A 26338-nucleotide genomic window follows, 5' to 3' on the forward strand; every position below is an offset into this window, starting at 1 on the left:
CAATTGTCCGCGACTGCCTATTTATTTTTGTAACCATATTCAGCAGAAACCCTTGGTACAGGGACCCTCTATCCGCAACCCGAGGACGCGTTCGGTAGCTTTCAACAGCATTAAATATCGGTAACTCCACTATTACCTTTTACATTGATAAAGTACCAACTGGTAAACATTTTTTCACTTAAATAATGTTATAAGTAAATGAATGATTTCGCTACTTTGTAACGAATTTACATAGCTTTTTTAAACTAAATTTGAAATTAAAAAACAAAGTCTACTTTAAAAAATTGATGAATTGTGCATTTGAAACAAAGCGAGAATTTGAATTTTGAAAATGTGAACAACGAACATTTAATCGTTTAAATTTTAAATTGTCTTTTCACTATTTAAATTCAAACCGTTTAGGTATTTAAGGCTTTTAAATTAAAATTATATAATTTGAAACCATTTAAATTTAGAGCAAGAAGTGTGTTTAGTTACATTTTTTAAATTCGCAATGCAAAATTATTAAAGCTGATTAAAGTAAAAAACTTTTAATTTGAAATTGTCCGAAGGGATTCTAAGGGTCCGAAGGCATTAGGCATTAGTAACGAATTGGTTACTAATTACATTTTTTTCAGTAACATTTACCATACAAATCGTAACTTCTTTAGTTAATTTCGATGTGTACTTCACAAGTGTGTTTTTACGGCAATCAATAAAATCTAAAATCTATAGAAACACTCTTAAAAAGAAAAAAAAAACATTCATTTCCAGATCTGCATATTCATTTTCTTGCTTTTTTTAAATAATTTTTTTTAACAATACATGTAACTATTCCAGTTGAAGGTTTTTTGTTTTTTTTTAAATCATCTCTAGTTAAAAATCCAAACTATTTTTGATGGAGCATTCATCTTTTTTTATGAAAAGTTTATTGTTTTGTTAACCATTTAAATCTTTTGTTCTGAAAAAATTCTATTTGCTTGGAAATTTAATTGTTTTGTTGAAAATTTAACTATTTTGCTAGGAAATTCCATTTTTTGTATAAAATTCGCACTTTTTGGCTTGATAATTCAACAAATTAGTTGAAATTTTTTCCCTGTTGACTGAAGGATCTTTCTTGGTTAAAAATTCATCTCATTTCTAGAAAATATATCTTTTTGGTTGGAAAATTAGTTTTTTTTTGTAAAAAAATCTGATTTTTTTTATTGAAAATGCAACTGTTTCTTTGGAATTTGTTATGATTGAGCATTTAACTATTTCGTTGAAAATTTGTCTTTTTATGTTGAATTCAACTATTTTTTTACTTAATATTAAATTAGTTTCCGGTTGAAATATCAATTATTATATTTTTCGATGAGAATTTATCTATTTTGGCTGAAAGCTGAACTACTTATTACATTTTTTAAAAAAGATTCATCATTTTAGTTGAAAATTTATTTCTTTCATTGAAGATTTAACTATTTTGTTGAAGACTCGACTTTTTAGTAGAAATGTAATCTTCTTCATTGAAAGTTCATCTTTTTTGTTAGAAATTCAAATACTTGTTTAAAATTTTATTTCTTTTGTTAAGAACTAATTTTTTGGAATTTATAATTTTAGTGGAAAATTCATCTTTGTTTGAAAATGTAACTATTTTGTGTGAAATTCGTTTTTTACTTGGTTAAACATACATTTTTTCAAGGAAAATTTAACTATTTTATTTTTTGATGAAAATTTATCTCTATTAGTTGAAAAAAAAAACAACTATCTGGTTAAAAATTCCTTTTTTTCTGGTTGAAACCAACTGATTTAAACTTAAAATTAAAATCTGTTTCGACTGGAATATCAAGTATTACATTTTTCGTTTGGAATTAATCTTTTTTAGTTGCAAATTCATCTTTCGGGTTGAACGTTCAACTATTTCGTTAGAAGAAATTTTATTTTGTTCAAGATTTTTCTTTTTTTGGAGAAAAGTAATCTTCTTAGTTGAAAATGCATCTTCTTGGTTAAAAATTCAAATACTTGGTTAAAAGTTAAACTCTTTTATTGAAAAATAAATTTTTGTGTTGAAAATTCGTCAATTTAATGAAAAATTTTTTTCTTTGGTTGGCAATTTAACCATTTTGTTGGAATTTCGTTTCTTATTTGGTTGAACATTAATTTGTTAAAGTAAAATTTTAAGGATTCCAGTTTTGGGTCAAAAAGTTTTTTTTGTCAAAAATATAACTGTTTAGTTGCAAATTCGTCTTTTTTTGTTGTTTAAATATCAATTATTACATTTTTCTAATAGAATGTATCCTTTTAAGTTGCAAATTTAACGACTTTGTCAAAAGTTTAATTCATTCATTAAAAATTAATGTGTGTGAAGCTTCATGTTTTTAGGGTTGAAAATTTAATTATTTTGTAGTTCATTATTCTTTTCGGCTTCAAGATTCCACAATGTTGTTGAATATTGATGTATTTGATTAATAATTCGTCTTTTTTTGTAGAATATTAATCTCCTCGGAGGACAATTCTTTTTTTCGTTCGTTAAAAATTAAACTATCTGTTTGAAAATTCATCTTTTTTGGTTGAAAACTCGTCTTTTTTGGTATAACATAATATTTGCTGGTTAAAAATGCACCTGCTTGGTTGAAAATTAATCTGTCTTGGTTGAAGATAAGGTATTTTGTTGAAAATTCGTTTTTGTTGACTACATCCAACTGATTTTTATTTTAAATTAAAATCTTTTTTTTTTTGAAATAATTAACTATCATATTTTTGTTGGGAATTATTGTTTTTAGGTGGAAAATTGAACTCCTGGATTAAAAATTGAACTATTCTCTTCAGACTTTATTTTTTTGGTTGAAGATTCACCATTTTAGTTGAAAAAATATATTTTTTGAAACAGAAAATTTTACTATTTTGTTGAAAAGTTAACTGATTTTTTGAAAAATTATATTGTTGTGTTAAACCTTCAACTATTTTGTATAAAATTCAACTTTCTGGTTTAAAAATTCAACAATTTGGTAGAAAATTCAACTATTTGACACAAAATTAAAGTTTTTTGTTGAACATTCGTATATTTTTCCTTAAGAATTAGTTCTTTACCTGAAAATGCAACTATTTTGTTGATACTTAAACTGACTGATTAAAAAATTATAATCTCGAATTAAACATTTAACTATTTTGTAGAAAATTCATCTTTTTGTTCTGAAAATTGAACAATTTGGAAGAAAATGTAACTATTTGATACAAAATTAGTTTTTTTTATGTGAAAATTTAAATGTTTTGATGATAATTTAACTAATGAGTTCAAAATTTATATTTTCGTGTTAAACTTCACACTTTTTGTAGAAAATTCATCTTTTTGGTTTTAAAATTCCACAGTATGGTAGAAAAGTGAACTATTTGATACTAATATAAAGTTTTTGGAATAACATTCCTATATTTTTGGTTAAGACTGAATTTTTTACCTGAAAATTTTACTATTCTATTTTTTGTTAGAAATTAATCCTGTATAAGTTGAAAAATCAACTATTTGATAGAAAAATTCATATACTTTGTTGAAAATTCCTCTTTTTGATTAGAAAATTATTTTTCTTTGTTGAAAATTCATCTACTTAATTGGTGATTCAACTATTTGGTTAAAAATTATTTTCTTTCTGTTAATTCAACTGATTGGAAATTTAACTTGCATAGTATAAATCTCATATCTTGGCTGGAAATGAACTTTTTTGTTAAAAATTAAACTGTCTTCTAAAATATCCGTCTGTTTGGCTTTTAAATTAAAATGCACTGGTTAAAAATTCAATAGTTTTTGGTTCAAATTCAATGTTTGTTCCGAAAATTTGACCATTTGGTTAGAAAAAGCTTCTTTGTTGGTTAAAAATTCAACTATTTAGATAAAGTCATTTTTTTTTTGTTCGAAAATTTAACTGTTTTGTTAAGAAGGTATCCTTTTGGATTGAAAATTCACCTTTCACGGTAGGAAAGTTATCTTTTTTAATTGAAAATAAGGTTACTTTTCGAGGGGGGGGGGCAAAAGATGGTCGTCAACGAAATGAAAAAGAATTTTTGTTAAATTACTCACATATTCCTGAGCGAAAAGTTCATTCGTACCAGTCTGGTACATTTCAGGTCCAAATTCATCGTAGCTTCTGTTTTGTGATTGTTGACTTCTATTATTTTCTGTATCCCCCAACCCAAATCTGGACAAATCGACTTGACGATCATTTCTGGGGTCACTAAAAACAACACTTGTATCCTCTCTTGATCCCATCCTTAAATAATTTTCTGCTTCCACAGTCTTTTAAATTTATTTCATAAAAAACATCGTCTTGGTCTAACCTAAAATAGAATTGGTTTAAAATAAAACTGATGGTTTAATGCTAATAAATGAACTATTTCTCCAATCAAGAACGTAATACTAATTATAAGAAGAAAATAATGTACACGTACATGCATGGACTAAATACATAAATCATAAATCATACTTCAAAAGAGAAAATGTTCAAATCCAAATAATAGTTCAATCCTGAAAATTATCGAAATAAAATAAAACATTTTAATTCAAAAAGTGAATATATTATATAAAGGCAGTATATAAGATGAAAAGTATTAAATTTAGTATTAGAAACAAAGTTCTAACAGCTTTTAAACGAAAGTTGTAGGTTGACAGATAGAGGTTATAAACTCAAACTTAATGCCGTTTAGGAAATTTAACAATAGTCCCACATTTTTAAATCATAAAAGAATATATTATAAGTAATTTTTTTAAATATTGTATTAAAACATTAACTACGAACCTTAAATAACTTTATCACAATGTAAACATCGTGAATCCCGACATGACTGACATGTCAAATGTGTCAAAAATTATTGATACGTGAACGGATATGACGTCAGGCAGTAACGTAATAGGAGCCCTTTTTCGAAAATTGTTTAAAATTACTAATTTCCTATTATTAATTTTCACTAAAATTGATCATAGAAACGACTAAATTATTTTTATTAAATTACTTTACAAAATAGGTAGTAAAATCCTCCAATGTAATTAGTAAAACAATTTTTGCAGGTTATGTTCAGACCTTGACAACACAACTGTTTCCGCGTGTTTTTTTGGTGGGATTTATGCTATGCTATGGTCGTATGTCAGTGAAAATGGCGTGTTGACGTATTCATATTTGCTTTGACATTTTCTTCTTAATTCGGAGTGTAGGGTAGTTTTAAATCCTTTGATTTTTGTTAATGAGGACTGAATTAATAGACCCTTTTTCCTACGATGTCATCGATCGGAGGGAAGTCCAGATATTCGACTGATTTTTCTCGGACTTTAAAACCCAGTCAATCTTCGAATGGCAAAGAAATTAGTGAATCAGAGGAATTGTGCAGTGAAACAGAAGGTTTACGAATACTCGACGAATTCAAGAAACTTTACGAAAATCGCATCGATGCAGTCGATCAAGATTCCTCGGTTACAGAATTTGAACGAATTTCGGCAAGTTTCTTTACGTATTTTTATTTTGCTCCAATTTAATTTATTAACCTATTCAATGTACTTAATTTAGACAGTATCTTTAATTCATTTCTTTTTCCATATTAATAATAACCTAAATACATTTTTGTGTATCAGCTCGCAAATTCTAGATTTTGTATTTCATAATTCCAAATTTAGTTTTTCTTATCAATATTTGTATTTTAAAGTTGAAAATTGTTTTGTTTTTAGTTTTGTCCAAAACTATATATCAATTTTTTACCACTAGAAGCGGATTTATTCTCATAATAAAGTAAATAAAGTAAAGAAGACTTTCAATTTTTAGGGTTTTTGTCAGACAAATATTTTAAAATATATTTCTTGAGAAGGTAAAGATAATAATAAAAGATGATGTAAAATATAAGTGAATGTAAAAAAGAATAAGAGAACAATTTTGATTAGTATTTTCGTTTCCATTATTTTTATTTTATCTCTTTTACCACAACATATGCCTTTTAAAATGAATAATTATTTATAGATGGGGTTCTCTCTCGTTTTTGAACTATAATGGTATTTTAAAAAGCTTCCCCTCTATAGAACCATTTCAGACTGGTGACCTAAAAATAGGCTTGAAAGAAACTCTCCTTCAAGTAATAATTATAGAAGCTACATGTGAACTGCAGCAAACTGATAATTTTCAATCTTGTGTGATAATATTAAAATTAAATTTTTTAATATTTCTATCATTATCAATTGTTTATTATAAAACTCTAATTATTTGCGAAATACTCCAAACAAGAAAAGTTATTTTTTTTTACAAATATATAATAATAATTTGTAATTCAACAATACTAGAAAAGAAACATGCACGCTACGTGCGCGAATATTATATTTATTGTCTCGCTCAATTTTTAAATTAAACAATAAAATAATACTTATACAAAATGTTTGTATTTCATAGTATCTATTATCTAAGATAATAGGAAAGTAATTACAAGATTTTTGATAATTGATGAAAATTAATATCTTAACTTCACGATTAATATATAATATTTTTTGTATCATATATAGAATATCAATCCGCTAGATTTTTTTTACTTAAAATATCAATTTACGACGAAATATACGAATATAACCTATTATTGTTTTTTTTTCAGTTCACTTTTTAGTATTGATTATGTAGGGTTTTGTTTTTATTTATTTACTTTTTATTAATATTATTACCTATTGTTCAAATATTGTCAATATTCTTTGAAAACTAATGTATTCTTATTAAAAATATAAATTTTAGACGAAAAATCTTTTTCGTTTAAAATCTCCGATTTCGGAAGGGAAATTTTTTTAATAAACTAAAATTGTTAAATAATGGTCAAGATTTAATGACTGATTTATTGGCTGAATCGTGAAGAATAATTATCGGAAAAATCTTATGATTTTAATGATTTTAATACTAGTAATAATTATGATTTGAATAAATACCAGTTTATGTTATATAAGAAAATATAACATAACCTCAAATTAATAAAGATTTTAAATCGTAATGATGATTTTTGTTAAAAAACACAATGTTCCCTTTTTAAAAAACTGACATTTGCTAGATATTTGGTAACATTACTTTTTTAAGATAGGATCAATATAAATTCTACTAAATTGCAAGACCTTTAATTCTTGATTTAAATATTTCAACATTTTAAAAATCACGATTATGTTTAAACATTTATTTTATCTATCATGTAAAAAGTTAAATAAAAAGAATTTTTATTACTTTCTCTTTCTATCCATTTTCAGAAAAAGTTTAAAATAATGACCGAATGGGTCAAAGACTTGAGGGAACAAAATGTAATGTTAGTTCGCACAGTTGAAGATTTGGAACAAGCAGCGGTTTCTAGAGTTAAGCTTTTAGAAGATAAACTACTCCACTCATCTACTCTTGTTTCTGAAAATATTATACAATGCACTAATTCGGGAGAGGTAAACACAAAATTCAAAACAATTAAAAAATATATTTAAGAACCCACATTATAGAAATTGTACATGATTATATTTTATTCAAATTATACTCTAGGCTTTAAATAATCTCTCGGATCGTGTGGGCGAATTAGAGAGAGATGAGGATTATCTACAAAATAGGATAGAATGCCTCCAAAGCGATATCAGAGGATTATTAGAATTGATTAGGCGTGCTCGGCAGGAAAAATGTTGGTCCCATGAAGGCATCCAATTTTACGAAATTACGCCAGCAGACATACCAGCTCCTCTCGAGTAAGTTAATTAATATTAGAAATCTTTTAATTCATACACAGGGTCACAGTGGGGAAAAGGTTCATTCTTTGGTTCAAAATACCTGTGGACCGATTTGGATGTTCTTTAAAAAAAATGCTGAGAAAATTTCAAAGAAAGTTTTGAGCATACATTTTTTTATAAATAAATAAATATGACGAAAAAATGACAGTTTTTTCTATTTGACGTTTCCGGTGATCGTGAGTAATAGGATAATTGTTGTAATCACCGACAATTCATAGATTTACATTATATAAAGATATTCTATCATGATGCAATAAAAAATGGTATAAACAAATTAGTTGTTGAAAATGTATTTTCTATAATATTCAATAATTTAACTTTTTTAAAGTTATATTGCAAGAAATTTGAATGGAAACAATATTTTAATGAACAAAATTTCTATTAACAAATGCATTATTCAGGCATTTGTCGTCAAAAAATTCGTTTTTTTTCGATATAAATTTTTTTAAATTAGGAACCTCATCTTAATTTCAGAAAAACGGATAATTTGTTAATGAATTTTATAATTTTATTACAAAATTTAATGAACAAGTGTATTATTTGGGAATTTGCCGACGGAAAAACGTTTTTTTTTTAATGTTAGTCCTTTTAATTGGGAACTTTACGATAATTTCAGTGATATCCATAATTAGTTGATTAATTTTATGTTGCTGTTAAACAAATTTTATTAAGAAATGCATTATTCGGGAATTTGTCGACGAAAAAACTCGTTTTTTTCAAAGTCGGTCCTTTTAATTTCAGAAAAAAAGTTGTTTTTTTCCATTCAGTACTTACAGTTGGCGAAAAGAGGGTTTAAATACAAGGAATGATTAAACAATATATTTAATATTTGTTATAAATAAATTCTATAACAATTTGAAAAGGCGGGACACTCACGAGTCTGCATTTATTTATCAAATTTGTTAGAAAAATCAATCAGATTTATGAACTAATTATGAATGTTGTTGAAATTAACATGAAGTTCTCAATTAAAAGGACTGGCATTGAAAAAAACGAATTCTTCCGTCGATAAGTGCTCGAATATTGAATTTGTTTATTAAATTTGATCAAATCCTAAAATTCATCAACAAATTATGAATGTTTATAATATTAACAAGAATAGTCTTAAAAGAAATTTTTTTCATTAAAATATTGTTTCCATTAAAATTTCTTGCAATATAACTTTAAATAAACGTTAAATTATTGAAAATTATAGAAAACACAGTTTTACAAATAATTTGTTGTTGTATCATGATGGAATATCTTTATATAATTTTAATCTATGAAACGTCGGCGACTACAACAATTTTCCTATTTTTGACGAGTACCGGGACCGTTAAATAGAAAAAATTGAAAAACTAAATTAAAAATCAGGCCCGACAACTGTCTTTGAAATTTTATCTGCTTTTTTTTAATAAACATCCAAATAGGTCTACAGGTTCAGTCGGAATTGTATTTTGAACTAAAAAAATGTACTTTTTCCCTACTGTAAGGGTGGCCGCTAGTTCGAGAAACCACTTTGTAATTCTTTTCGACCGGGAAATTTACACATTTTAAATTGAAAATCTATTAAATCACTTCACATAATACAATTAAATTAGTTTTGATTCCAATTTTTGTTATGTATCAGTCAATGAAAAACGGTTCAGGTTAATCAACTATAAATGTAAATTGATTCGTGATTTAAACAATTAAAATGTAGTTCGAGTATTAAAAATTGAACAATAATTAAGTTACAAGACGTTTCGGAATCTGTTTAATAATAAAAGATTTTTATTCAATTGTAGATCCTATTCGAGTACAGTTTCATTCTAAAATATTCTATTTGGCATCCATTAATTTGAAATTTTTTAATCGGAAAAGAGCAATATTTTAAGATTTAACAATAATTTACTTTTTATTTAAAATAAAATAGTAAAAATTAAACTATTTAAAACTGAATCATTTGAATAGCCTTTAATCGTTCAAATTTCAGAGAGAAAAATTTAAACTTTGAGCACTACGATTTTAATTGTTCCATTGTCACCATTTTTTATTTGAAAATGAAAGTTTTGAATTTTTATGTTTAAATAACTCTTGACCAATTATTCATTTGAAATGTCTTGAAATGAAAATAATTTAACTTTTAATATTTATAATATTTAATTTTATAATATTTTAGATATTTTTAAACTATTCAATTTATAAAAGTTAAATATTTTAAATTTGGCAATTCAGCGGCATTTAATTAAAAACTGTTATTTCGTACCTGAAAATTATTGAACGTTTGACTTAAAAATGTTAAGTTTTCAATTAAAAAAAATATCTATTAAAAAAATGATCTTCTAATGCTTCAATTCGCAGTTTAGTTTTTATACTTTAAATGAAAAAGTGTTGAGCTTTTAGAGTTAAAATTTTTTTCCTTCACTAAAACGGCCACCCTGATACAGCTCAATTCTTATTTCTAATATAATTATTTTATTCTTGAATGAATAGGTTTACTCTAAGAAATAATGCAGATTATTTTCCTTTTTTGCAGTTACGCCTGTGATCAGGTAAATCCCAGTATAAATAGACGCAAGAAAATGATAATTGTAGATATAAATCGTGGAATCCCCCGCAAACCAGAATATCCAAGAAACCAGTTTTTCTGCAATTGTATACATGAAACTCGAGATTTCTTGCCTTGCGAGAGAGAATCTCCACCATAGAATTAATTTATTCCCTTTAATTTATTCTCAGTAGCCTATCCTACACTCCTTTGTAAATTTATCGTTCTTTATTAAATTGCTTAAAAAATAAATAGAAATTTGAGTCGAGATTTTCACATTATTTAATTTATAACTTTTCATATTTTCGAAAGTAATCTGTTAAAAATAAAAAGAATACCCATTTGAACTAGGTAAAGGAAGACGCTCAGAATCTACAATACAAAAATAATTTGGCAACTTTGCAAGATAAAGAGAGAAGATTGCGCGCGTAAGTGTGTTTTTTTTACATTAAGTTAATTAAATCCATGAAGGCTAAATATATATTAATTGTGAAAAAATGTAATTCAATAGGAGTTTAACAGATTTGGAAGAAAAGCTATCAGAGTCAAACAAACAAATTTCACAAAAAGATGAAACGATTAAGAAATTCATGTCTCAAGTGCAGAATCTTAGAAACAGTCTTAAAGGAAGATCTTCTTTTGCTGATCATATTACGCTCTGCGATTCTGACGATCTTGAGTTTACGGTAAGTCCTTTCTTGAAATTCTATTAGTCAGGGCTGCCACACAGTCACTTTTTTTCTAAAATCTGAATACATGATGAATTATATAAAAGTAGAAAAAATGTGTTTACATTAAATTAAATTATTCACTTTATTAATTATTTAATGAACCTCGAATTCTTGTGAATCTTGTCACATTTCTGTTCGCACACATTTATCTGAATTTATCTGCGTTTTTTTTTTTAATTTAAAAACTGAACCCTGAATTATTTTTAATTCATGTTAAATTCGTATGAATTTCACCTAATTCTTTTGATTTTCCTTTAATTCTTTTAAATTAAATCTATTACTTAAATTAGTGGAATATTTCTCATTTTTTGAAATTCATTTACATTTATTTTGAATTTTATTTTCAATTCTTATAAATTATGTATTTGGAATTCTCCTCAAGTTTGTTAATTGACCCTGAATTATGTTAAAGACACGTGTATTATTAATTCATCCAATTCTTTAAATTTCCCTTGATTTTTTTTTTAATTTACTCTGTTACGGAAATTATTGGAATATTTTGGATGCCTTTTCAATTCATTTGAATCCATTTGGGATTAATATTTTTAATGATTTTTAATTATATGGAGTTCTCTTAAATTGTTTGAGTTCAATCTGAATTGTTTTTATTTCATTTTGATTTCATGCGAATTTCATCGAATCCTCCTGATGTTCCTTGAATTCTTTTAAATTCACTCTATTACTGAAATCGATTGAATATTTAAGATTTTTTTCAATTCATTCGAATTCATTTGGAATTTTATTTCTATTTATTTTGTATTATCAGAAATTCTCTCTAATTTGATTAATTTATCCTACATTATTTTGAAGTCCCTTGAATTATTTGAAATTCATTCTGAATTCCTTGATATTCATCTTGAATTGGTATGAATTTCATCGAATAATTTTTATTTCCCTTTAATTCTTCTCAATTCACTCTATTACTGAAATCAATGGAATATTTATGATTTTTTGTAATTCATTTTAATTCATTTTGAGTTTTATTTTTATTTATTTTACGTTATCTAAAATTCTCTCTAATTTAGTGAATTTACCCTAAATTATTTTGAAGTCAATTGAATTATTTGAAATTCATCTTGAATTCGTATGAATATCATCGAATTATTTTGATTTCCCTTGCATTTTTCTCAATTCGCTCTGTTACTGAGATCACTGGAATATTTAGAATCTTTTTCAATTCATTTGAATCCATTTGGAATTCGCTTTTGAATTATTTTTAATTTCATGGAATTCTCCTAGTTTTTTAATTTACCCTGAATTATTTTTAATTTAGCTTGAATTAATATTAATTTATTGCATTCCCTTGCTTTCCCTCGAATTCTTTTAAATTCACTCGAATTTTTGGAACTTGCCCTGAAAATGTTTAATTTTTGTAATTCACATGAATTTTGGAATTCTCTTGAATTTTTAGAATTCATCTGGAATTATTCAAGATTGACTCAAGATTTATTTAATTCATTGTTTTTTGTTTGTTTTTATTCAGTTTACTCCAATTATGTTGAATTCACTCTGAATTTTTATGCATTCATGATAATTTTCTTGAAATTCACGTGGAATTCTTATAAATTTCATCGAATTATTTTGAATTTCAAAGAACATTAGTCATATTACTAATGCACATTCGTTACTTTCTCGGTTTAAATCGGTTACTTTTCGCTTTTTCATTTAAATTAGACTGTGGCAGCCATGCATTAATAAATTGTTAATAAACCAACAGATTTCACAGCTTTCGATTTCTCCTTTTTTTTTACCTTAAACCTTTTCAGTTTTATTGTTCTTAAAAATTTGAAGGAACCGGAAAATGTACTGTGAGATCAGTAATAGCAGTTAAAAACAGAATTCTAACCATACTACTAATCATAATTTTCTTTATATTCTAATATTATACGAATAAGGCAATCATGCTAACCATTTTCACCAAGACTTTTCGGGAATCTAAATTAAATACTATCGAATAACAAAGCATGATAAATTAGAAATTAGAAAGCAACCTGAGATTTTTGCATGCAGCTATTAGGCTAGATTTCATTTTCACAAACCAGAAACGTATTGCTATTCAGGTCATGCAAATGGCTGAGATTTTGGAAAGTGCATTTGTTGCCAAAAATTTAGAAGTTGAAACCCTGCAACAACGCCTGCAAGAATCCAACGCGAAACTAGACAAGCTTCTGCATGAGAACGAGCAGTTTGAAGAAAACAACAAGCAGATTCGGAAACTAGAATCTCAACTTGCTACCCTCCAAAAAGTGTGTGCATCCATAAATCTAATTTAAAATATTTTAGGAGTTCAAAATTATTAAGTACTCGAACCGTTCCGAAAGATAAATTTTAAAAATCGCTTGAAAGTTCAGCTTATCTGGATAATGAAAGTGAATATATTTATTGACCGTGAATTTTTTAAATGTTTAGAAGAAAAATTTATCCAATCAGTTGAAATATCACCAATTTTGTATCATATGAAATACTTTTTTTCATTAAGTTGATTTGTTGACTTAGGAGAAGACGTAATGAATGAAAAATTAAACTAAATCTGTTAAAAATACAAAATTTATAGATTTTTCTTTAAAAATTGAATAGTTAAAATTGTTAAATTTTCAACCAAAGAGATGAATTTTCAGCTGAAAAAGATGAACTCTTAATACGAAAAGTAATAGTTGATATTTCAACTAAAAAATATTTTTGTTTTGAATGAAGAAGAGTTGAATTCTACCAAATAATATGAATTTTTAAAAAAATAGTTTAATCTTTAACTAAAAAAGATTAGTTTTTACCAAACAGATGATTTTTCAAAGCAGAAACACGAATTTTCAACTAATTCAAAAAAAATTAGTTTAACTTTTAACTAAGTAGTTGAATTTGCATCCAAAGCAGATTAAGTTTCAAATAGTTTGCATTTGTAACAAAAAAATAGATAAATTTTCTGTTGAAGAAAATTAATTTTCTACCCAAAAGAGGAATTGCAAACGAAAAACGTGTAAAAGTTGATATTTCAACCAACAAAATATTCCAATTTTTAATTAAGAACAATTTAATTCTACCATAAAAGACGAAATTTCAACTAAAAAGAGTTAAATCTTTACAGAAACAGATGAATTTTAAAACCAAAGATACAATTTTTCAAGCAAATACGTGTATTTGTAACCAAATAGTTGAATTTATAAAATAAAAAATGTCAATGTTTCAGTCAAAAATGGAAGATACATTTTAAGTTAAGAAAAATAATTTGATATCCAGAAAAAATAAATTTTCAACAATATAACTGAATTTCAAATAAAATAGTTTTATTTGCGACTAAAAGGATAGATTTCCAACCGAAAATGTAATATTAAAATTTGTAGTTGACAAAAGTATTTTTCAACACTTAAAAAAACTAATTTTCAACAAAATAAATGAATTTTCAACAAAAAGTTTAATTTTTAATCAAAAGGAAGTTTTTAACCAAAAATAGAATCGCTCAATTTTCCATTGAAAGCATTAATTTTAAACAAAGAGATCAATTATCAAGTAAAATGATGAATCTTAACCAAAATAATAAGTTTGTAGCAAAGTAATGCGATTTTTAACCAAAAAAGATTGACATTTTATATAAAAAATAGTTTAATTCTACCAAAACTATGATTTTTCAATAAAATTATCAAATTTTTAACCAATTATATGAATTTTCAACCAAAAATATAAATTTTTAACAGAGTAGTTTAACTTTCAGTCAAGTAGTTGAATCATCAACCATTTTGAATTGAAAAGCTGACATTTCTACCTAAAGAAATGAATTTTCAGAGAAGACTGTAAAATCCCGAAAAATATAATTTCGATCACTGAAAATTTTCCGAAAAATATTCAAAATTTAATATTTCAAAAATTAGAAATGGCGGATAATTTGAATTCCTAAATAATTAATCCTCGACAGTGTATGATATTGCGTAATTGGAAAATTTTTGAATTTCCTCCTAGTTAAATTCACGAATTTTCAATTTCCCGAATCTCTACATTAAAGAAATTTTTAATTAAAAAATATTAACTAAAATACTTTCATTAGATAAAAAGATTTTTTTATTATTTATTTATTGTAAAAACTTTTTTTCAAGCTTACATTCAGAAATTTTATAATTCTAAAATATACTTGCTTCGGCAATTCTATAGTGTATGAATAAAATTTGAAATGTTATCAATTTGAAACGAATTAAAATAATTTAAATAATAATTTTTAAAAATGTTTAAAAAAATTGGCATTTACAAATTTCTTGATTGATTCTTCAATTCACAGCAATTAAAGAGTTTCATTTTGAGTGCTTCAGTTTTCAATTCAGTTTTGATAATTTTAATTTAAAACCTTTTCAGCTCTAAGACCTTGATTTTTTAGTTTCAATGACCATGAAAAAATGGTGTAAACCGGGAAATGACCAGAATTTTTTTCCTCGATTTAAACGGCCACCCTGTTCTGCGAATTTTTCAAATTTAACTTTCGGACTGGTTCTGTCCAAAGTCATTTTGCACATAACTAAAGTATTTGCAAATAATTCCCTAATAATAAATAAATAAGGTGCAATGAATCTTCATCTTTTTAGGAATCTCTGGAATCCAGAGAAGCTTTGGCTTCAGAAGTGGCAGACAAACACGACCAGGTGATGTCTCTTCGGAAAGAATTGCAGTTGTTAGAAGAAGAGTGTCGTCATTTAAACATGCATGTTCAGTTCAAGGAAGGTGTTATTAAAAAATTAAGGGAGGAACGCGCACAAACAAAGGAAAAAGTATGTACTAATTTTTTTATTCCTCCTAGTCTTTGAATTATTCCATTAAATGTTCCTTTCTAGCTTGAGAAATCCGTAATTTGTGCGTGTTCGGTGATCGATTGTGACAAGAGTCCCTCCTTTTGCATGAAAAGTAGAAACAAAATATCATCTTGTATTCCTAAATATCCAAAAAATGCAAAAGATTTTAGAAAAATTTATACTGTTCACTCAAAATCAAAATTGAAAAATGAAATCTTGGATTGGAATTTGTCTTGTAGAGATTTGCGGAACTTGGAACGTAAGAGAAAATTGAAAGCTGATATAGCGATTGTGAATACGGCGAGAAAATTGTCCCCTCCTTGTAAGAATCAGCATTCAAAAAATGTTCATTTTTCACACAACGCGTAATGTTAAATGCGTGTATTTGTAATAAATATTATAGATTTTAAAGAGGACATATTTTTATGAATTTAAGTAGGTTAATTAGGTTGCATGATTGCCTTATTAAATAGTTTTAAAAGAGGAAACCAACAACTTTTCAATTTGGACACTTTTGGGATTCAAGTGCTTTTCAAAAAATATGATTAAGAATTCGATTGCATCAAATTTGGTTGCTTTTCAAACCGTCGTTTTATATTTGGTGTCTTGCACATTTTTTTTAATACGAAATAAGCTCTAAATAAATTCATTCTTTGCAGGATTCCCCTTGCTCTCGAAATATGCGAATCAGTACAGACCCTTATTCAGATGTGAGTTAAAAATGCAAAATATTAAAAACATGTTAAAAAACATTCTTAAAACCCACTTTAAAATTATATTATACATAAACTTAATATTTGATAAAAAGTATAAAAAATGTAACTGTTCCGTAACTGATATTTTTCAGGGTGATGGTGAAGAATTTTGCCCACATCAGGTACAAATATAAATTTTTAGCATCTGAAAATAATAAAAGTTAATTTTAAAATAGGGAAAATTATAACTAGTTAAATATGTTTAGGATAAAATTTTAATATACTTGGCAAAAACGAAACAACTGATGGAAAAAGAAAAAAAAACTCTTTCAAGCTTAAAAGAAGAGATAGAAAAAGTTACAAAAGAATTATTTGATAGAGAAAAGCAGGTGAATATAAAGACAAAGTTAAAAAATAAAAAATTTTAATGAAATTTTTATGATTGCATTTATTTAATTGCAGGATTGCAGATCTGCAATTCTTGTTATTTATAACAAATTGCAGGACATGGAATCCTTGTTGAAAAATTATAGATCCCAAGTAATTGAAGATGTGAGTTTTATTTCCTTTATTTGTAAAAGAAATTAGTTTTAAATCATCTTCAAAGTAAAATCACACAGGTCCTGTAAATTTAGAATGAAACATTTTATTTTCAACATTTTTTTTTTATAATTTATAAATATTTCAGTATTTTATAATACTTGTCTCTAGTATTTGTCACAGAAGAAACAAAAATTCAAGACAACTGCAATCAAATAGATTTAGATAGAAGTTAATTATTTCTGTGCAGAATAAATCCGTTGAGAATATGAAAAAATGTCTTTCTGACACTGAAGATTATCTCGTGTCGCTTCAAAGTTTTATTCGAAACTCCCTCGAGGTAGGAACCAATTTATAAAAATAAAATAAAAAATTAAATTGAAAAAAGGAGATAATTTGCTATAAAATAATTGAGATTTTAATCGTTCATATAATTATAAAGGTTTACTTTGAAGAAGAGTGTCAATCGGACATGGAAGAAATATTTGAAAGATTGCGCAGGGTCACTTACAGAATTTCACAAATTTGTTTAGAAAAAGAACAAGTGATTACTCTTGCTTATTTGGCAGTAAGTTTGTTTTTTGATCCTATTAAATTCTGATTATTTCAGGTCCAAATGTTATTTTCATTGGGAAACAACCTTTATTTAAATAAATCATTCAATTTTAAATCGAAAGCAATCTTAAATTTTAAAAATGCAAATGGGGGGGGGATACATATTTTTAAGCATCAAATTAAAATGGAAGGAAGAATAAACTTGCAGAATTTAGATTATAAAGAATCAAAAGCGTAAAAATTCGAATTTAATCTTAGTTTGTAAACATTCAAATTTTAAAATGAAATCGGAAAGAAACCAAATTTTGAATCATTTAAAATTTGTGGTAGTTTAAATTTTTAATCTTTACATTCCAAGTTCGAGAAAATCAAAATTGGCCAACATTGAAATTAGGTAGCTATCGAAGTTTAAAAACATTTTTGTAATTTTTTTAGGCGAAAGGAGAATCAGTTTGTAATAAAGACACTTGCAATGAACCTGATCACGAATCCGTAAGAAAACTATTTACAATTTATTTCAAATTCTTCAAATATTTTTTATTTCATCAAATAATTTTGCAGGTGATCGCGACATTCCTGCAACAGTTTAAAAGGATGGAAGAATTTAGAATGTGTACTGTAGAAGCTCAGGCAGCAACTGAAGATTTAAGAGAAGAAATGGAAACTGTTATTTGCAATTTTAATTCTCGCCATGAAAAGGTAACTTCTGATCAATTAAAAAATGTAGATCATTTATTATATTTATATTTTGTAAATTCACAATCTAATTCTGTTATTTTTCTCCAGTACTGTGAGTTAAACAAACTTATAGCTGAAGTACAAAATTATTTATTATCCACAAAGGAGAAAATTTCTGAGACAATAAATCAGTTAAAATTGCAGGTATGGAAATAATTTAAAAAATGATCGAATGTATTTCAAATTTGGTTGGTTCTACACTTCAAGTCACTGAATCTCTCAGCGACGAAATATGTTGGTTTTTAGAGGAAATTATGTGACACCAGGGTGTCTTTTCTACCTGGCAAACCTGGAATTGTCAGGGAATTTTGAGATACCTAGGAAAACCTGAAAATGTCAAAGAATTTATTTTAAAATCAAGGAATTTCTTCGAGCGAGTGCTTCATTCTTTTATTAAATTGCAATATAACATTGGCTAAAAGTTATTATTTTTTTAAGTAGCGTTGTATTACTTTATTTAACTATTTTGGTAAATATTCGATTTTTCTTTGTTCGAAATTAATTTTTCACCTGAAAAGTAAACTATTCCATTTTTGGTAGAAAATTGATCATTTTTAGTTGAAAATTCAAGATTCTGATTGAAAATTCATGTATTTTGTTAAAATTTCTTTCTTTTTGGTTGACAAGCAATATTCTTGGTTAAAAATTCAACACTTTGTTTCAATTGTTTCTCTTTTGACTCCAAAATCTTTCTTAGTTTTAAATTCAACTCTTGTTGGAAAGTAGTCTTTTTTGTTGCAATTCTACTGCTTTTGAGAAAAAAAAATCTGGAATGAAAATTGTATTACTTGGTTAAAAGTTAGACTCTTTTGTTGAAAAATATTTATATTTTTTTTTGTGGAGATTCATTATTTTAATTGAAAATTAATAGCATTAGTTAAAAAAGGAGCTATTCTGTTGAAAATTTGTTTTTGGTTAAAAATTATCTTTTTAGTGGAAAATTTGTCTTTTATAGAAATTAATATTCTTTGTTGAAAATTCAACTTTTTGATCGAAAATTCAAATATTCTAGCTAAAGATTTATTATTTCAATTGACAATTCAGTACTTTGTTTGAAAGTGTAACTATTTCTTTCAGGTTATTTATTTTTGGTTAAGATTTTTTTTTTACTGAAAATGTAAATATTCCAATTGAATATGACATCATTGTAGTTAAAAATTTACCTCTTTGGTAAATCATTTCTTTTTTTAATTGGAAATTTAACTTTTCATTTTTTGATTGACAATTTATCTTTTTTTATTGAAAATTAATGTATTTTGTTGAATATTTGTCTTTTGGTAGAAATTAATCTTCTCGGTTGAAAATTCAACTATTTCAGTTATAGATTTATCATTTTAATTAAAAATTGATACTTTTGGTTTAAAGTTTTACAATTTCAGTTGAAAGTTCGTTAGTTAAATTAAAAATTAAGTTTTTCGGTTGACAATGATCTTGTTCATTTTACAATTCAACTATTTCGTTTGAAATTCATGTATTTTGTTGCTAAATCGGCTTTTTTGTTTGAAAAATAATAGTTTTTGTTGAAAATTTAAAGTTTTAGTCGAAAATTCAAATATTCTAGATAAGATACATAATTTTAGATTAAACTTAATCTTTTTTGGCTCAAATGCAACTATTCCAGTTGAAGATTAATCCTTTTAGTTGGAAATTCAGCACTTTCTTTCAAATTGGAACTATTTCTTTCAGATTATTTATTTTTTATTGTAAGTTTTTATTTTTAACTGAAAATGTTACTATTCCAATTGAATAGGCCATCATTGTACTTAAATATTCATTTTTTTACCTTAAAATTTAACTGCTTAATTTTTTATTGACAAGTTATCTTTTTAATGGAAAATTCTTGTAGTTTTTCTAATTCGTCTATTGCTAGAAACTAATGTTCTTGGTTGAAAATTAAACTATTTCAGTTAAAGATTTATCATTTTAGTTGAAAATTGATCTTATTGGTTTAAAATGTAACTATTCCAGTTGAAGATTTTCGATCGAAATTCATCAGTTAAATTTGAATTTAATTATTGAACTGAAAATTTAACTGCTTCAACTTTGTTTGAAAATTATCTTTCTTATTTCAAAATTGAACATTTCGTTTAAAATTCCTGTATTTTGTTGAAAATTCACTTTTTTGACATAAAATTCATCTTTTTGTTTGAATATTAATCTTCATGTTTGAAAATCCATCTTTTTCGTTGAAAATAAAAATATTTGCTAAAAGTTCAACTCTTTCATTAAAAATTCATGTATTTGGTTTAAAATTCATCTACTCCAGTTGAACATTCCCCAAAGTGTCAAGTATTTGAATGTTGACCTCTACTTAAAAAAAAACACCAATTTTTTTATTCTGTAGTTTTTTATCTAATTCTTATATTACTATTTTCTTTTCGGATTCTGGTGAACTTTAAATATCTGAATTATTTCAAAAACTATAGAATTAAAAAAGAATGGCGTGTCTTTTTACAAATAGACGTCAAAATCCAGATATTTTTAACTGTGGAACTTCTTTTTTTTTCTAAAATCGGAAGAATATTTGTCGTCTAATTTCCTCTGAGAAACAACATATATTTTCGCCGAGAGATTCTGCGACTTGAAGACCTGCCTGATTTGAAGTGCATTCGATCAGATATATTTTGATTTCGAAAAGCTATTATAAAAATTAAAATTAAATTTTTTTATAGGAAGATGAAAGGTCGAGATATAAGGACAGAATTTCGACAAGTAGAAACAAATTAAAGGGTATGAAAAATGAAATTAATCAGTCTCGAGTGAAATTTTCTCGATGTGTTAGCAGTATGCAAGAAAATAATCAGAAATTTGGTTCTGTTGAATTCGCTGAGATTTATACTTCTAATGATGTACTAAATATGGTTGTGGATGAAGTTGAAGATGTTGTCTCAAATCTAACAATCTTCCAGTCACGGGTACGATCTTTAATTATAAAGTAATATAAAATCAGTAAAAAAAACTAATACACAAAAAAGAAAAATCTTTCTTACGATGGTTAATTTTTTTAGGAGCATTCTGCAGTTTCCCTGCTATCAGAATTGGATTCGCAACTTTCAACTGTTGAGAACAACTTGAAAAAGTTATTCGTCAAGAGTCAGGAAGTCGTAAGTCTAGGATACAATTTCAAATAAAAAATCATGTTTTACATGCTCTTTTCCATTATAAATTCATTTATTGATTTCAACAGCTACAAGAAAATGAAGTCAATCAGAAAATATTCGAAGAACGGGAAAAATGCATCGAAAAATCGGAAAAGGAGCTCGACTACGCTCACACGAACATGCAGGACGTTCTCGAAACTATTTCCTCCGCATTAGATGAAGTTAGTTAATTAACATAAATAATTCTTTATTTATAATCTAATCTATTTTCTTTATTATAGATAAACGAATTCGATATTGTGAAGAATAGCCAAATTTCGAATCAGGTTCGTTTCTTACTTTTATAAATTATTTAATATTAATTTTCGAAAATAAATTGTAGTTATGATTATTTAATTATTGATAGGATGTTAATGAGATTGTAAAAGTCAAGGAAGAGTATCACAAATTGAGGAAGGAATACGACAAACTGAGAATGAACACGATCGAGGTTAGCATCTTTAAAATATTTTATTATATTTTAAAGTTTATTTGCCTTTGTGAACTCTTAGGATAATTTTCTTTTCAGGTCTCTCATAAAAAAGAAGTCGATGAAAGGATCAGTGAATGCAACTGTAGAATTATAAATTTGGTAGATCAAGTGCGAGATTTGCAAAATGAGGTATTTTTAAAAATCAAAAACTATTTTTAATTAATTATTTTATTAAGATATCCAAAATACTATTGAAATTATTTTTTTATAGGTGAAAATTCGTCAGGAAGCGAATCTGATTCTAAAAAATAATATCGTGTCACTAGAAGATGAATTGAATTGCGCATATAAAAAATGCGAAGCACACAGGAGGAGTTATTCAACAGAAAGTATGGAACTAAATAGAAAAATCTTTGATTTAGAAAGCACTGTAAGCTTCTGTTTATAACTATTTTTTTATAGAAAATGTATTATTTCTTTTATTCAATAAAGTTTACTGTATAAATTTTAATTTTCAGATGAAGTTGCAGAAGGAAATAGAATCGAAACTCCGCAGAAGTTTGACTTCCAGTGAACTCGAGCTTAAAAAATCACAAGATATGCTGAAATTATGTGTAAGTTAAAGATATTTTCTATAGTCTAATTAGAAAAGAATTCTGTAATTTCTTTCCTCTTTTTTCATTGTAGCACACAAGTTCCGAGGGTACTTTTTCGTTGTGTGGAACATCATTCGAGCTCAAAGTTCGTATTTGCAATTTTTAATCCCAGTTTATATATTTTTTATGAATTATCTTTTTTTTTATTATGAATATTGAATTCTTTGCAGGGAGTTCCACAGTCTTTTAAAGTTCTTCAAGAGACGATTCATCAAACGAGAAGCGGTCTTCTTGATCTCGGAAATGAAATGAAGAAATTGGTGAGTATCAAACTGTTAAACTACTTATATTTTAAAAAATAAATAAACAATAAGTGCAGATATAAAATAAATATTATTAAAGGCTTCACAAATATTTCAATGATTACCCAAAGATTTCGCAAAGATTTTGGATAGATTGTAAAGATTTCACAAATATTTTGGAAAGATTTGAAAGATTTCTATGATTTCACAAAAATTTCTAATAGATTAAAAAATTTGTAATGATTTTCTAATGATTTCACAAAGATTTCAGATATTTTACAATGATTTAAAATATATCACAAGGATTTCAGGTAGATTTCAAATATTTCAGATAGATTTCAATGATTTAACAAAGATTTCGGATATTTTAAAAATACTTAACAAGGATTTCAATCATTTCTCAAATATTTCACAAAGAGTTCAATAATTTCAGAAATATTACCAAACACTTCAAATATTTTGCAAAGATTTTCAAAGACTGGACAAAATTGCAATGATTTACCGAAGGTTTCATAAAGATTTCAAATATTTTGCAAAGATTTCGGATTGACTTAAAAGCTTTCACAAATACTTCTTGTATTTTAAAAAGATTTCAGATAAATTTAAAGGATTGATTTAACAAAGTACATGAATTTTCAAACAAACGAAACATTTGATTTAAATTTAATTTCTCATCTAACAAATCAAAGGTTTTCCAATTAAAATGATGAATCAATAAACAAATAAATGAAGTTTTAGAAAAGCAGTTCCACTTCCAACTAATTAGTTGAATTTTCTACTAAAAAAGATGAATCATCAAAGAAAAATATGATATATTCTATTTCAATCACAAAAAAGATTTTAATTTTTTACTAAAAATGGTTGAACTCAACCAAAAAAGATGCTTTTTCTGCAAAATATTTTGAATCCTCAAACAAAATAGATTAATTGACAAACAAATAGTTGCGATTTTTAATTATAATAATAAAGTTAATTTCAACTTTAGTTTAACGGAAATGCCCTTACTTTGTCAGATTCTCCCTAAAATTCTCTAACTTTTTGAAATTAACTGATCTGTATCAACTCTGTAATTAAAAAAAAAGATATTCTTATTTCACTCTAGAATTTTTTTGTACAAATATAGCATGTATTAATTATGATATATATTTCTTTAAACAAGAAATGCTTTAAATCCTCTTTAATCCTCTATAAATACTCTGTTCGAGCTAAAATGGTGAGCATATTCTCGAGATCATTTGCCTAACATACATTTTTGGGCATTTAAGAACTCTAGAACAGATAGAAGAAAATAAAGAAGACATCGGGAATGGGGAGGAGAGCGAGGAAGAAAATCCAAAGATAAAATATTTAATAGGGAGGAAAATAAATTGTTATAGAGCTGAGAGGAGCTGTGATGATTTATCTGAAATGAAAATATATAAGGAATTGAGGAGAAAAGGGAAAGGTAATTGATTATTTGAGAGGAGACTACGAGGTAAGAAAGAGGGCCAAGAAACTAGAGATAGATGATTATATAGATTCGGATCACTTTCCCATAATAATGGCATTGGAGGGGAAAAAAGTAATGACAGTATGTATAAAAAAAAAATCAAAGGTAAAAAAAGCAGGAAGAGGGGATTGGTAAATATAAGGAAAAGAACAATTTAAGGAAAAGGCCAGGAATATCAAAATAAGAGAGGAAAGTGTAAACGAGAAGATGAAAATGGTGGTAGGAAATATAAATAGATTATTAAAGTGCGCAAGTAAAAAAAAGTCGTCAAGGAGGGAATAGAAGTGTATGTGAAGATGCATGTAAAGAGAAGAAGGAAGTCAGAAAGTAATTAGGAAAATGAAGAAAAGGGGAAAGTAGTGGAGAAGAATATAGGAGAAAAAAGGAGTATACTGAGTTGTGTCATAAGAAAAAGAGGCGAAAAATAAAAGGTTTAAAGAAGAGTCGAAGAAGGCCAAGACAGAAGACCATGTTTGGAAGGTAATAAATAAAGAGAAAGGGAAGGGAAAGAGTAATCCAGGATATTGAGATGGCCGAATTGAAATGATATTTTATGGATTTGCTAGAATGGGTAGAGAGAAAAGAGGAAAATATGATAGAGAAAGAGACGAGGAAGAGGACATAACAGGGGAAGAAATAGTCAAATTATTAGGATAGATTAGATTCCAAACGAAGTCTCAAAATATAGGGCGACAGTACTAAAGGAATGGGCATGGATAATTTTTAATAGAGTCTGGAAGAGGAGAGGAGTGGCTGGATTTATGAAAAGAAGGTGTAATGGTACTTATAATGAAGAAAGGCAAGGGAGAAGTTAAATATTTTAGGGGGATGACGCTAATGCTAAGATTGTATAAAGTTTATGTAACTGTTTTATCGGAGGCTCAGAAGAAGAAATGCAGGGAAAAGGATGAGGCAGAGTTAGAAAGGGAAAGGTATATACTTAGATGTGTAAAAGTTAAAGCTGAAAATGAGCTGGAAGGGAGTAAAGTTAGAAGAAGTAAAGGAGTTTAAATATTTGGTATATGTCTTGCAAACAAATGGAGATCATAGAGCTAATATAACATAGAGTATAAAAGAGGGACAGGGGCAATGAAACAGATATGGGAAATAGGAAATAGAAGGTTAGGAAGATTGGAGAAGGAGAATGTGGTTATTTGATTCGCAGTTATATGTAGTATTAGGCTATGGAGCAGAGATATGGAGATGGGAGGAAAGTAAAAAGATTGAGACTCTACAAGAAAGATATATACGGTGGATGCAGGGGATGGACTGGAGGACGCCTAAATATATGGCGAGAGAAGAAGCGCAAAGGGATAAAGTAAGTACCAGAGCAGAAAATAGGGCATGGTTGTGTTAGACGAAGCTAAAGAACGGAAGGGGAAGAGAGTAAGCAAAAAAGTGTTTGAAGGATGTAGAAGAAAGAAAAGGGAGGGCGATAGAATTAATGAGATGGGAAGAAGAAAGAAGTGAGATATATTCTGCTAGAGATATAGGAGAGGGACTGGAGTAAGCTATGAAGAATTGAAGAAAAGGGACAGGAGATGACAATTAACAGAAAGATAGGGGATAATTAAGGAATAAAAATATAATAAATGAAATAAGATGGTAAAAACGGAAGTAGTATGAAAGTTTTTATAAAAGGGATGTCCAGAATAGCACGATTTAGATTAGGAAACGAGGTAAGGAAAGGGATGTATTGGGAAAAGAAAGACAACAGAAGGTGCTGAATCTTTGAATGGGAGAAGGAAACATGGGAGCATGTATGGGAAAGATTTAGGAAAGGAATGGAAGATACATGAAGCTGGATAAAGAAATTAAAGGGAGCTGCAGAAGCGAATGAGAATGAATGAAAAAATGGATGTGAACAAATTTTAAGGATAGGGTTGTTAAATTCTATGAGGTTGTGGACATAGAACGGTAGAGAATCACTTATAGATCACCGATTCTAAGTTAATCATATTTATTAAATTGTAAGAAAGAATAAGAAGTATACAGGGTTAATATTAGTTAATGTCGATTAATGAGTTTCACATACTCTTGCGACTTACTTGTGCTACAGACAGGCAACGACTGCTCGCTCCTCATTTCGAATAAGCTCAGTTGAGTAGTACTGTATACATACAG

At 26.7% G+C, this 26338-nt stretch overlaps 2 protein-coding genes across 5 annotated transcripts in view; one reads left to right on the plus strand and one right to left on the minus strand.

The window, feature by feature from the left end:
* The window catches only part of LOC117179598 (solute carrier family 12 member 8), a 46348-nt gene extending 41502 nt beyond the window's left edge, over positions 1 to 4846 (minus strand). The window contains exons 1-2 of the mRNA XM_033371570.1: positions 4746 to 4846; positions 4031 to 4287 (exon numbers count right to left, since the gene is read on the minus strand). Coding sequence (XP_033227461.1) covers positions 4031 to 4219 — 189 coding nt within the window. The 5' untranslated portion in view covers positions 4220 to 4287; positions 4746 to 4846. The remainder of the gene's footprint in view (positions 1 to 4030; positions 4288 to 4745) is intronic.
* A 181-nt stretch (positions 4847 to 5027) lies between these two features.
* The window catches only part of LOC117179596 (centromere-associated protein E-like), a 37984-nt gene continuing 16673 nt past the window's right edge, over positions 5028 to 26338 (plus strand). Inside the window, exons 1-21 of one of the 4 annotated variants that reach the window (XM_033371566.1) lie at positions 5029 to 5437; positions 7202 to 7384; positions 7479 to 7675; positions 10215 to 10230; positions 10578 to 10654; positions 10738 to 10912; positions 13018 to 13203; positions 15523 to 15705; positions 17952 to 18008; positions 18078 to 18215; positions 18303 to 18398; positions 20927 to 21169; positions 21263 to 21358; positions 21442 to 21576; positions 21637 to 21681; positions 21762 to 21845; positions 21924 to 22016; positions 22099 to 22257; positions 22346 to 22441; positions 22515 to 22568; positions 22654 to 22743. In XM_033371566.1, coding sequence (XP_033227457.1) covers positions 5222 to 5437; positions 7202 to 7384; positions 7479 to 7675; positions 10215 to 10230; positions 10578 to 10654; positions 10738 to 10912; positions 13018 to 13203; positions 15523 to 15705; positions 17952 to 18008; positions 18078 to 18215; positions 18303 to 18398; positions 20927 to 21169; positions 21263 to 21358; positions 21442 to 21576; positions 21637 to 21681; positions 21762 to 21845; positions 21924 to 22016; positions 22099 to 22257; positions 22346 to 22441; positions 22515 to 22568; positions 22654 to 22743 — 2619 coding nt within the window. In that variant the 5' untranslated portion in view covers positions 5029 to 5221. Of the gene's footprint in view, positions 5438 to 7201; positions 7385 to 7478; positions 7676 to 10214; positions 10231 to 10577; positions 10655 to 10737; positions 10913 to 13017; positions 13204 to 15522; positions 15706 to 17951; positions 18009 to 18077; positions 18216 to 18302; positions 18399 to 20926; positions 21170 to 21262; positions 21359 to 21441; positions 21577 to 21636; positions 21682 to 21761; positions 21846 to 21923; positions 22017 to 22098; positions 22258 to 22345; positions 22442 to 22514; positions 22569 to 22653; positions 22744 to 26338 lie in introns of all 4 variants that reach the window. The other 3 variants (XM_033371569.1, XM_033371567.1, XM_033371568.1) reach the window with 3 other exon arrangements.

The sequence above is a fragment of the Belonocnema kinseyi genome, chromosome 9 (assembly GCF_010883055.1).
Source record: "Belonocnema kinseyi isolate 2016_QV_RU_SX_M_011 chromosome 9, B_treatae_v1, whole genome shotgun sequence".
NCBI lineage: Eukaryota > Metazoa > Arthropoda > Insecta > Hymenoptera > Cynipidae > Belonocnema > Belonocnema kinseyi.